Genomic DNA, 12,259 nt, shown 5'->3' with positions numbered 1-12,259 from the left:
TACTCTGAAATTATTTTTTTCAACCTTCACTTCTTAGAATGTAGGGTTTGAGACAAAAAAAAAAAATTTGATTGATATTGGTTGAAAAATAGTTGGTTTCCTAATTAAATTCTTTTATGCTTTATCTTTTCTGCTCTAATACTCTCAATAATTCAGTTAATTGTTCATCGTACTTTATTTCTATTGTATTAATCTTATGAAATGTAAAAATTTGCGGGAAGTTGTGTGGTGCTGACCCCCTCTGTCAGCATGCTGTGTTGTTCATGCGTGTCCTGGCGAGAACACAGCGCGTGAGGGCATAGTGTTGTTGATTCCCGTTATACGTTTTGGTGAGAGTAGAGAATTAATCGCTAATATGCTATTAATGAAGGTAGTAGTTGATGGGACGACAATTTAATTAAAGGGGAATGAAGAAAATTAAAAGCGCCACCAAAAACCACAACCCCAACGGTTGGCCCAAAAAATATTAAAAGAAACAGAAAAGGAGGATATTGAATATTATTAAGAATATTCACACCACGAACTCCTCCTTAGCATTACATAGAAATTACCCATCATTTGCCCGATTAGTCACAAATTATCCAAGTATGACAAATTCCATTTGCGATATAAACTCATTCCCATGAGGTTGAGCTCTTATGATGATGCGTCTGGACAACTTAGCATGCTTACAAAGGAGGTCATCAATATGTACGTGCATACATAAACAACACATTCTTAGTTGAACCAAACGCCTAACCAAAGAATCATATGTTAATTTGACAATCAAGCGATTATTGATGACCATGTTGTAAGTTGTAACCCCTTCTTTTGAGAGACAAAACAAAAATAGCAGGTATGGAGCTTATGAAATACAGTTTGACCGTTGACTTTATGTCCAATGATGGGAAAGTGTCCGGTTACTGCACCACTAGCATAGAGTTGAAGCAATCAAAACCAAAATCTCCAATATAACTTTAGTAATGGAGGGTTTCAAATACTATTCTTAAGTTTGTCACACAGGTATGCATAAATAAATAAAAAAATGAATGTTTTGAAGCTGAAGACAAGTTTATAAAATAAAATAGTGTGTCAAATTTCCTATATTTTCATAGGGAGATAGATATTTACTTCAAACAACATATGGATATCATATCCATGAATATTTTTTCTGTCGTACATTGGGCAAAGCAACTCACCCCCCTCCTTATTTGAGAAACAACTGCGTTGTGATGGTTCTGGAAACAAACTCAGGGAACTTACCAGAGACTCACTCCTATACCTTTCAATTAGTCTCTAATGGATCCTTTTTCAATTAACTGCAACATTTGGTTGCCCAAGGACAAGACGTAAGCATTACGCTCAAGGTGTTAATGACAGGCAATGGTATTTAACAATACTCAACTTTTTTTTTTATTTTCCCATCATATCTTCTGATTCGGCAGGTTAAGGACTAATCCATCATCACGGATCGAAACTCCAATTAAGGATTTGCCGCTGACCAATTGGTTGCTGCCTACATAAGGCGAAATTCAAATTCCCAACACTTATTTAAGCAGACTAGTGAGCTAAGCACTAAATCAACCTAACTTGGTTACAACACTCACAACTTTGTTAACAAGTAATTTACAACATTTCTTATATCAGCTAAAAGAAAGTTATGAATTAGAGAAATTCTCGCATGATCCTAGAGTGCTCTAAAAGCAACCAACAATAATAATTAAGAGTTATTAAAAAAATTAAGATTGAATGGGTTAGAGTTACTCTTACCACATGCATCAAATGTGCTCTAAACGCATACTAGCATTTCTCTACGCATTATGATACTTGCTAGCAAAGACGCAGCTAAAGAGGTTACTTGTGCACATAAAAGTCATTTATGACACCATCAACTGATAAAAAACAAAATTGTACCTATGTTCAGGAAATTCATATAGCATATTACAGCAAATGCAACATTTGGAAGCCTTTGCATTCAAGTGTCATTTTGTAATCTAAAAAACACTTGAAAAAATAATATCTAAAGTCTTTAAATTGTGTTATTTAGTTTAAGTCAAAACTATATTCTAAAAAAATAAATATAAATAATATTCTTTGTACATTTATTCTAATGGTAAATTTTTTATTTATTTTAAAATTAGATATAAGCATTTTAGCCAAGTCAGTATATATCAATGTATTTTAATCTCTCAACTTTTTAAATTTTATGCTCATTTATATCTTCAAGTTTTTCAAAGGCTTCAAAACACTACTTTATAATTTGAAGCATCTTAAGAATATGTCTAAAACAACTTTATTTTGATCATAAAATTTCATCATTATCTAAGTTGTCTTAGATATTTAACAAAAGAGTCTATTGAACTAGATGCTTATATATCTTGGTGCATACAAATTCAATGACTTGATACGGGAGTTAATACTCAAAATGATTCTAACTCAATTTAGCCTTCAAATTTTCAATTGACTTTAATTGTACTTTGAAATTTTGACCTGTATCTCAATTTGACTTTTCCATCGTTTTCTGTCACTAAAAAGTTGACCTGACAATTTTAATTGACACCTGACACTGTCTAAACGATGTCATTTAACTCTTGGCACCGAAACAACGCCGTGTGACATGAGAAGGGGGTTAAACAAAAACTCAAATGTTAACCACGTCAAAAGTGAAACTCCAATTAACCATTCTTCTTCTTTCTCCTCCTCCTCTCGTATAGGTCGAGTCAATAAAGAACCATTGTTGTTGCTGTAACTAACTGAGGTTTAAAGCTTTTCTCACTTGTTTCGCTCCCTTCATAGCCATTTCTTTAAAAAGAGGTTAGTAACAAAATCATTGTTCTCAACATACAATGCTTTGTTTTTTGCAAAATGTTGATTGAGGTTTGTTTTTCGTTTTTTCACTCTACTTCATCAGTAAATTTTTGGTAGACTTTGATTGATTATAGTTGTTGGTGATGGTAGGATTCTTGTATGCTAGGGTTTAATTTTTTTTTTTTTTATATATGTGACTGTGATCAACTGAATTTTTTAATTCTTTGTCCGTTTGAATAGTCATTGATCCCTCATATTCATTTTAAAATAACAATCTTATTCTTTCATATCCCATTTTAATTTTTTGTCCATTATTTTTCGGTTCAAATTACATATATTTATATTGTTAGAGCAATTGTATTACTCTTTGATCAATTTAAAATGACAATCTTATTCTTTTATCGTTCTCTAATATAATTACTGTACATCACAAAAAGAATACAATTACATATATTTAGATAATTGTATTACTGTAACAATTATGATTCTCGTATAAGTTTGTCATATTAAATTATTATAGCCATGTAGAAGGAATACAATTACTGTACATCACAGAAATTTGGTAAAATCAATTGTGAGAGTTCTTAATATTGTAGAAACTTGGTCTTGGTAAAATTAATTTGTATTGGAATGAGAAAGTATTGCATGAGAGACATTGGATTCAAACTAGATATCTTTAACAAAATACTCTACTCTAAAATTTAAGTTTTAACACCCCTTTTTTTTAATATTTGTCAAAACACTTTTGATTGATTAATTTATTCAATATATTAGAACTAGATTCCAATTGAATAGTCTATAATCTGAATCACTGTTTTTAATATATTGAATTTAGTGTTGTTTTTAATCATCTGTGCCTTTTTTAATTTTATTTATAGATGGATAATGGTATAATGATTGTGTATCATCATGGAACTAGGTAGTTTTGTCACCAAACTAATGGTAGTTTGGTTTATGATAATGATCACACTGATGAGTTGACTAGACTGGATGAGAATTTACTAGATGTATTTTCACCGAAAAATTATTACAAAGTCCTAGATTATGATAATATGGTTGAGTGTTAGTGGCTTGTTCCTGGTAAACCTATAAAAAATGGAATGCGAGCACTAAGTCATGACAAAGAGTTGCTAGAGATGTGCTTCTATGCAAAGAATAATGAGGGAAAAGTGCACATATATACTATGAGCATTTAGTTTTTCAATCCATGGTAGATGAAGCACCTGAATTGATAGAGTTAACACCCAATGCCACTAGTGTAGACAGAGATATCAAAGAGACCACATCTAGCCCAAAGAATGATACACCAATCATTCCTTCCGAAGAAACCAACCTTAAATCACCTGAATTTACTACAACTCATAGCAAATCACCCATCAATTCCACAACTAAAGGCATTTCTAATGCAGCATCCAATTCTCCACCTCAATCTGTTTTCAACTCCTCATTGAAGGAGATAGTCCAATCAAAAATAACACCTAAACCCACACCTAAGTCTAAACCAGTATTTAAGGAGACACCAAATGCAAGAGAAAATTTTGGAATCTAAGAGAAAAGCAACTTTCAAGATGGATCCAATGCAAGGAGCAAATTCTGGAACAGCTGCACGCTTGGCAGAATTTATGAAATTCGTTCTCACCGCAAACTTCACACCACCAACAATAAAATAGAATATTATTTGCAATGTTGACTGGAAGAAGTTGTGTGGGACATATTTTGTAGAGTCTTTTCAAATTATGCTCTTTTGATATTTTAAAACTGTTATGTAGAATATTCTGTTTTAGTTAGGATATTTTAAAACTGAGTTATGTGGAATATTGTGGTATGTTACATATACTGCTATTGCTAATGCTATTTATCACCAATGACAATGATTAATCACTATGCATTACTAAAATGAATGACTATCTTTTGTTTTTTTATAACTTATTTTATAAAATTTTATACCTCTTTCATATAATCTCATTTTTAAACAATTTTCACATAATACATCATTATCCTAAAAAACATAAAATTTTATTTCATTTTCTCATCAACTTCTAGCTCTGTGAAAAAAAAAAATCAAATATATAACAATATTTTATTCACACAATTGATATCACATTTACATATATTTCATCCCACCTAATCTATAAGCTACAATCACAATCCAAAAATAATGACAAACACAAACAACATAATATTCCACATTCTTAATATTCTAATTTCAGTTTCAACTGCACTCATTTTTCATCCTACAGATATTTTTCAATAATCTTTACTAACTTGAGTTTCATTTTTTCTAACTATGTCTCTTCTTCTTCAACATCTGTCCATTTAAAAAAGTCGCACCATCTCTTACTGACAGTCTACAACACCAAAAACCCAAAAAAAATTGGGAGAAAGAACAACTACAAAACCAAGAAGAATTTCAGAAATAAGATAGTTACAACAATTCAACCAACTTACATTATATTTAGGGTATCCATAAAATAATCTCTATGGATTGAAATTCGTCCCAGACCATCGAAGAACAGGTTGCAACCCACAACCGCACGAATACAAAACCTTCTCACCTCTGTCATGGTGTGCGTTCTTCACTCAGCCACCATGCGAACGAGCTCTACTAAAACTACCAGAGTCTTGGTTGCTGTTCCCTAACATCCTTTCCAACTCTTGAAAAAACTACTATGATTTGGGAGAATTGAAACTGCTAGGTTTTATGTTCAAATTGTGAGGAGTTAATTTAATGTGATGAAGAGTTTGGTCGCGTTAACAAATGGGTCAAATTGAAGTACGAATCAAAATTTTAGAATATAATTATAGTCAATTAAAAATTTGAAAATTAAATTGAGTTAGAAGTCAAATTACAAAAATCATTTTAAGTAGTTCACTTGTTATAAGAAAAATTGTCCGTGTTGGACTCGAGTCCCTTCTCATACTAAGGCCACCTTCAGTTTCCTCCCTCCTACTTTTTCAGGCCGTCCATCTAACTCCTCCTCAACTTCTTACTCCATTCTTTCCGTAGCATTTTCATGGGTCAGAGCATGAGATGTCCAACAACTGAATTAGCTTTCCCATGTTGACTTCTCCATCAGCATCTTTCCATACCCTATCCCTATCTGTTATAGCTTTCATCTTCCTGCTAAGCCCATATCATTTTGTCCTTTTCTTTCATCCTTTTAAGGCGATTTAATTAGTATTTACAGTGAAACATAAACATAGAGACAAAATTATATTTATCAAATAAAATGAAATATGAACAGAAATATTATATCTTAAAAATACTAAATTAGTGTATTTTATATTTTCTTGACAAAAAAAATAGAAATATAATTTTTTTTTATTGTCACTATTAATTTTTTATATTTTTTATTATTTTAATTTTTTTTAGATTTTGTGTGAAAAAAAAAATAAAAAAGAATTAAACTTTTTATAATTTGTAATTTTCAATTGTATTAGGACTTGGCATTCCATAATTAGCAATTTAAAGGATGAGTCCTACTTGTGCCCACCATTCTCACGTTCCCATACAACGTTGTCCCGTCGTCGTCATCATCATCATCGTAAATTATTCTAAATTGTTCGTCTTCGCTTCCAAAATCTTTTATCTTCAATTTATGTTTCCTTTACCATCGCCAAATCACTTGCTCTTCCCCCTGCATTTTCAATTCTATTGCTTCTTGTACATGCGAATTTATGCTTGAGCTCCCTTCTTGTGATGTTTTCTCACGTCCTCTTTTAACTACATTTTAACTTACTATTATTAATGACTAAATTTTATACTTGATTATTTGATTTAGGGACAACCTTATTAATGTGAATGATGATGATCTTGTTCGTCATGTCGAACTGGAACTTTAAGAAAATGATGTTTCCGATTAAAATGATAAAGATGAAGATATTGGAGAATTTCAATCTGTTATTATGTTATATAAAACTTTGATTTGTTTGTTATATGTCGAACTAGATATATACTTGTAAAAAATTTAAATGTATATTCTAAAATACTTGTTATAATTGTAATACTATTTTAATTTATTATGTGTTGAAGTTGAAATTGTTAATTTTAAAAGCCTAGATTTGAGTATATATTTAAAAAAATTCATAACAGGTAAACTCATTAGATCAACTCCACAAATTTTCTTAGACTCGCGAGTTTGACAACCTTACTTATTAATGACTAAATTTTAATAAGTACATAAACTATCATTCATTCTTTTGTTCGAAGAACTTGATCCTTCTAAAATTGCTCATCACAAACATAATGTTGAGATTGCTGTTGTGATCTAACATATCCAAAAGAACCTTAAGACTATAAGAGGAAGAACACATTTGGATGGCACTATTCCACAGTAGTTCAAATGTCTATTATCAAGCCAGTAGCTTGTATTATTATTAGTAGGTAATATAATTGGTGCGAAAATATTGGCTATGTACAAAATGACCAATAATAAGAAAGAGGTGAGAGGAGAAACTGTATTTTGTACAAATGTGACAAGAAAAAAGGGGAGTGAGAAAAAATGAAGAGACGGCGGATAAAGAGAAAATGAGTCTTCCTCCATCTGTGTGACCTAACACCATGGAATCATCAATAGGATGATGGTGATGATGATGACGGCGGCGGTGACGGCGGAGTTGATGGCTTTGCCACTGATGCTTTGCAAATAGGGCACCAGTTCTTGAGCCTCAGCCATTGTTGGATGCAAACCACATGGTACATATGTTGACATTGCAAATTCCCCACCTCATCTCCAACCACATATTCCTCCTACATTTCCAAGTAAATCAGTTATGTTGTTTGTTAGTGTAATCTCAAAAGAGTTCAATTGTAAACCCTATATAATATATAATATATAGCAACGTCATAAATAACCATTTCAGCAAAGATATCATTACTAATTAGAACACTTGGCCAACAAAGATATGCTTATACTAAATTCTAAATCACAAAACCTAAATCCTAATAGTGTAAAAATAAGACGTTTTTTTTTGGTGGAGTAGTATAAAAATAAAATGTTGCCACAAAGTGCTGGTCCCTAACATTTCTCATAGAGTGATATTGCTATACATTGTTTGCGCACTCATCTAATTAGATGCTTGTGTGTGTATTTTAAAACTTCTAATATGGCGAACAAGTAAATCAACATCTATGCCAATTTAGCAACATATAGTTAGTTAGGTCAGCATAAAACTTCTCTATATTAAGTAACACCACATGCAACCTAAATCGGTAAATCCTTATAAATATGTAGATATGAATTTAACTTTGATACACTCATAGTGTAAGAGAAGTTGACACTATTATCAAATAATGTATTGTCACATTAATAATGTATCCAATAATGTCTAGATGTGAATTTGATTTTACTATACTCATGTAGAAGTTTTACACTATAATTATAAATCAGATAATGTAGTGCCACAATAATAATGTACTTAAATTGTCATGGAATTAAAAAGCTTTGGCATTACATCAGTTATTTTAAATCGTCAGTGCATTAAAATTTGACTCTCTAGTAACACAAACTGCAGCTTATGTATTGGCCCACGTATGATTCACCACAAACTAAAATCCATATTAACATTTCTCACTCGAACACACACTAACACCATGAGAAACATAAAAAGATGCATTTATCAAATATCAAATGAGGGGGAAAGAAGAAAAACCTGACAGATGCTACATTTGGTATCGTCCTTATTCTTATTCCCATTGAGAGTCTCAGTTACATCATCTGAAGGTAAGGATTTGAAGAAACTTCTCTTTAGGCACTCTGATAATGCTTCCTCTGTTAGAGCTGTGCTCACAGAACCCATCCTCTCTTCCAAAGCTAATAGTTCCTATTATATGTAACAAAAATGGAGAGGTGAGAATAGCTAAAGTAACTGAACAACCTTGCAATTCCAAAATAACTGTTTGCAATATCAAGGATAATAATGATCCCATCATGAAACATCTCACAAAATAAAATTTAAAAAAAAAAAATTCAAATCTCTCCCTTAAAAGTAGAAGATCAAACATACTGTCAATAAGCAGCAATAAGACCTAGGTTATATAATCTTCAACATCGCTTTTAATATCCGAATATGTTCTCTAATACGAATGCTCTCAAAACCATTACAAAAAATGTGGCAATAACCTACGCAAGTAACTAAAAAACTGAATTGTGGCACCTTATGACATTAACAAACCTCATATGACATGTTATCAATGTCCAACCGCATGTCTCTATGTTGATCATAGAAGTTTAGTCCAGTGAGGAGCAAGTTCGACTCAAGTAAAAGAATTTGCTGAAATACACAAAATGAATGCGTCAGATAACCCATGGCTTAAGTCAAAGATGTTTAGATTGATGAAGAATTACCTCGTGTGTTAGCTCAACATCTTGCTCAATTCTCTCAAGTGCCAACAATACCTGCATATAATTACAGAATATAATTAATTACCATGATTAAAAAGGGAGGAAAATGTATTCTCATGGTTAGAATAGAAGTTACCTCTGCAATACCATCCATGTTATAGCGTCGTCGAAAGTTGTCCCGATTTATAAGAGAATGAGTGATGCCATATTCTGTGGGAGACATAGGCATAATACCATACAGTTCATCACTGCTACTACCAGGTCTATTGTAAGAGACAGGACATCTTAAAGGAGCATCCGGAGAAGGGAGATGCAATACACCAGGAGCATTATGATCACCCGAATGAGGCAAAGTAGGTATCATGACAACAGGCTCATTCGATGCCACGGGATTAGCATTACTTTGGTTAGAAAGTCTTCCCCTCGCATTACCATTAGTCGGCCTCCGTGTTCTGACTGACATTACATTGCTGTCTGGCCTGTCCCTATTATTAGAAGGCATATTTCTGGGTCTTCTTGAATCAGAGATAGATATACCATTTCTAGGACCAGAATTCCGTCCTTCTAATGAAGAACCATTGATCTTCTTCCCTCTAGCTGTTGAACTACTTTCCCCTTCACAGTTTCTCTTTTTTACTGTATCCTTTCTTCTATTATTGGCCGAGTCTGGTGGTTGAAAGCCAGCAGGGACGACATCAGATATGGAGTTGCATCTGAGGTTTCTTAATCCGTACCTACTGGTCCCGGCTCGTGTTGCTGCGCCGCTGCTTTTAGTTTCTTGACCACGCAAAACAGGCTTTGGATGGAAATTCCTCCGTGATCCTGTATTAGATGATGCTACGCTAGAGCTCCCTACTTCCATCTGCACAACACTACTAGATCCTACATTTTCCACTTCTGCTTGAAGCACTCTCCGAAAGTTTTCAGGTGGAGGGGCGAGATTTGAAACTTCTGTCTCATCATGTACACTACTAGTTTCTGAAGAATCAGCCTCTAATTGAGAGGATAATGTCTTCCGAGGTTTTATAAGGGATTTTCCTGAGTTATTATTCCCTGTGAAAGTTCTAGAAGAACTTCCAATTGCTTCCTTACCACTGGATGTAGTTCGAAAAGAAGTTCTCAAAGATTTACCCTTTTCAGAAGAACCAATTTGAGAACCTTTAGGAGAGTTGACTTTACTACTGCAACCAAGACGGCTGCACACTTGACCATTTCTATCTCTAGTATTAGCAGAATCTCTAAACAAATGGCCCATCCCCTTTTTAGGGACTACCACCCCATCAATTGCTCTTTTTCCAGAATAGTCATCCATCAATTTTTTTAATCCCTTCAAAATCTGCAACATCTTATTTTGCATCAGTAAATGAAGAAAAAAATGATAATGCTGATTAGGATAAAACGTTCACTCATATTTTCAAATAATCAATCTAATTCACACGATAAACATGAAATTCCAATCGGTTAATCATATTTTCCAAATATCTGCAAACAGACAAGAGTTCAGTTAACAGTCAACACAAACCATAGCTAGATGAAATCATGCAGAAAGCTTCTAAGGTTAGATGAACAAGTGGATACATAGACATGCCTTGCTCCCAAATAACAACACCTTTTTTCTTTCTTTTTAAAATAAAATAAATAAAAACAAAAATTACACATATATAAGACAAGTTACTATAATCTATCAATATTTACATATCATATAACAAAGGCACCTATTTTGAATTTGAGAACCAAAACAGTACTCTTTGTAGCTTCATATGGACCATCAAGATGATATACATAATATATATGGATGATTCTGCCTGGATTTATCCATGTTAAACAAACAAACCAGGACCACAAATCTTCATAAAAAACAATAACATCAAAAAAGGAAATACAACACATTGATAAAAAGAAGAAATAACAGCAGAATCAATACATGATTATGTGATGACCAATTCAATCCCAAAGCTGCAATGACCACCAAAACCACAAACCAGCATCATCTATTCATCTTATGACTTAAACAGAGGGAGAAAATAAAAACCTAATTCCTCAGAAAACAAATTAAATTCTGAAGAACAGAAACCAAAAACATATATATCAAATCTTTTTTATTTTTTTTTTTATAGATTAAGGGGGAAAAAAAGAGTTGAACGATAAAAGGGAGGGTTTGTTCCAGAAAAAAAGTGAGGGGTTCCTTCGTTATTAAAGGACGCAACTTTGCTTCAAATACTCTCCACACAAAACACATAACACGCACACAAAAGACTTGTTCTCCGCAATTTCAGCACTCATCACTCAAACAAACGAAACAACACAAATTCACAAAAAACCAATCACAAAATAAATAGCAAAAAGAAACAAAAATAATTATAATAATCACATGTAATCCACAAAACACAAACAAACCAGTACCAAACACACCCTAAATTTAATTAAATTCTTAATTATCATCCAAATTAAAAATTCAACACGGTAATAAGTTCCGTAAAATTATTTAAATATATTTTATTATTAGTATGAACCGAAGCTAAGGAAAACCGTGTTCACGAGTTTTTGATCGAAAAAAAAAATTTCCTTACTCTCAATTCGGCTCCGAATATAAAGCGTAGTTGATGAAAAACATGAAGTGAATTCGATTAACGTGAGAGAAGACGAGAATTTTGAAAGTTTGGTAGCTACCTTTAACGTATTTGTGTGCGTGTTTTTTTTTTAATTTTCTTCTTCTCGTTGTGCGGCGTCGTTTTGGTTTTCGTTTTGAAGCTTTGGTAATATTAAGAGAGAAAGAGAAAAAGGTTTTGAGAGAAGAGAAAGAGAAAGAGAAAGAGAAAGAGGGGCTAAGAAGGGAACGAAGTTTTTGGAGAGTTGACAGATAGAGAGAAAGAAAAGAGAAGTAGAGAAGCAGAGAGATATGTAACAATATTACAATAATATATATATTAACCTACTTTCTTCTTTTCTTTTCTTATTTATTTTATATAATTTATATTAAATGTCTAAAAAAATAAGTAATCACTTGTAAAAATATATATATATTTCGTATTTTATATATTTATTTATTATACTACTGTAAATAAATTAAATTTTTTGTCTACTATAAATTTAATTATTTTTTATAATGAATTTCATTATATTATTAA

At 32.2% G+C, this 12,259-nt stretch overlaps 1 protein-coding gene across 1 annotated transcript; it reads right to left on the bottom strand.

Moving 5' to 3' along the window:
* Positions 1–7,122: 7,122 nt before the first annotated feature.
* On the bottom strand, positions 7,123–11,948 carry LOC107463040 (probable E3 ubiquitin-protein ligase RHG1A; the record flags this gene model as incomplete). The annotated part of the gene is given in 6 exon segments (XM_016081749.3): positions 7,123–7,537; positions 8,440–8,610; positions 8,962–9,060; positions 9,135–9,185; positions 9,268–10,467; positions 11,802–11,948. Coding segments are annotated over 5 exon segments (1,677 nt in total). The 3' UTR covers positions 7,123–7,357.
* Positions 11,949–12,259: the final 311 nt, after the last annotated feature.

The sequence above is a fragment of the Arachis duranensis genome, chromosome 8 (genome assembly GCF_000817695.3).
Source record: "Arachis duranensis cultivar V14167 chromosome 8, aradu.V14167.gnm2.J7QH, whole genome shotgun sequence".
In the NCBI taxonomy this organism is placed as follows: domain Eukaryota; kingdom Viridiplantae; phylum Streptophyta; class Magnoliopsida; order Fabales; family Fabaceae; genus Arachis; species Arachis duranensis.
The sequence above is the reverse complement of the archived record's forward strand: the minus strand, read 5'-3'. Positions and strand labels throughout refer to the sequence as shown.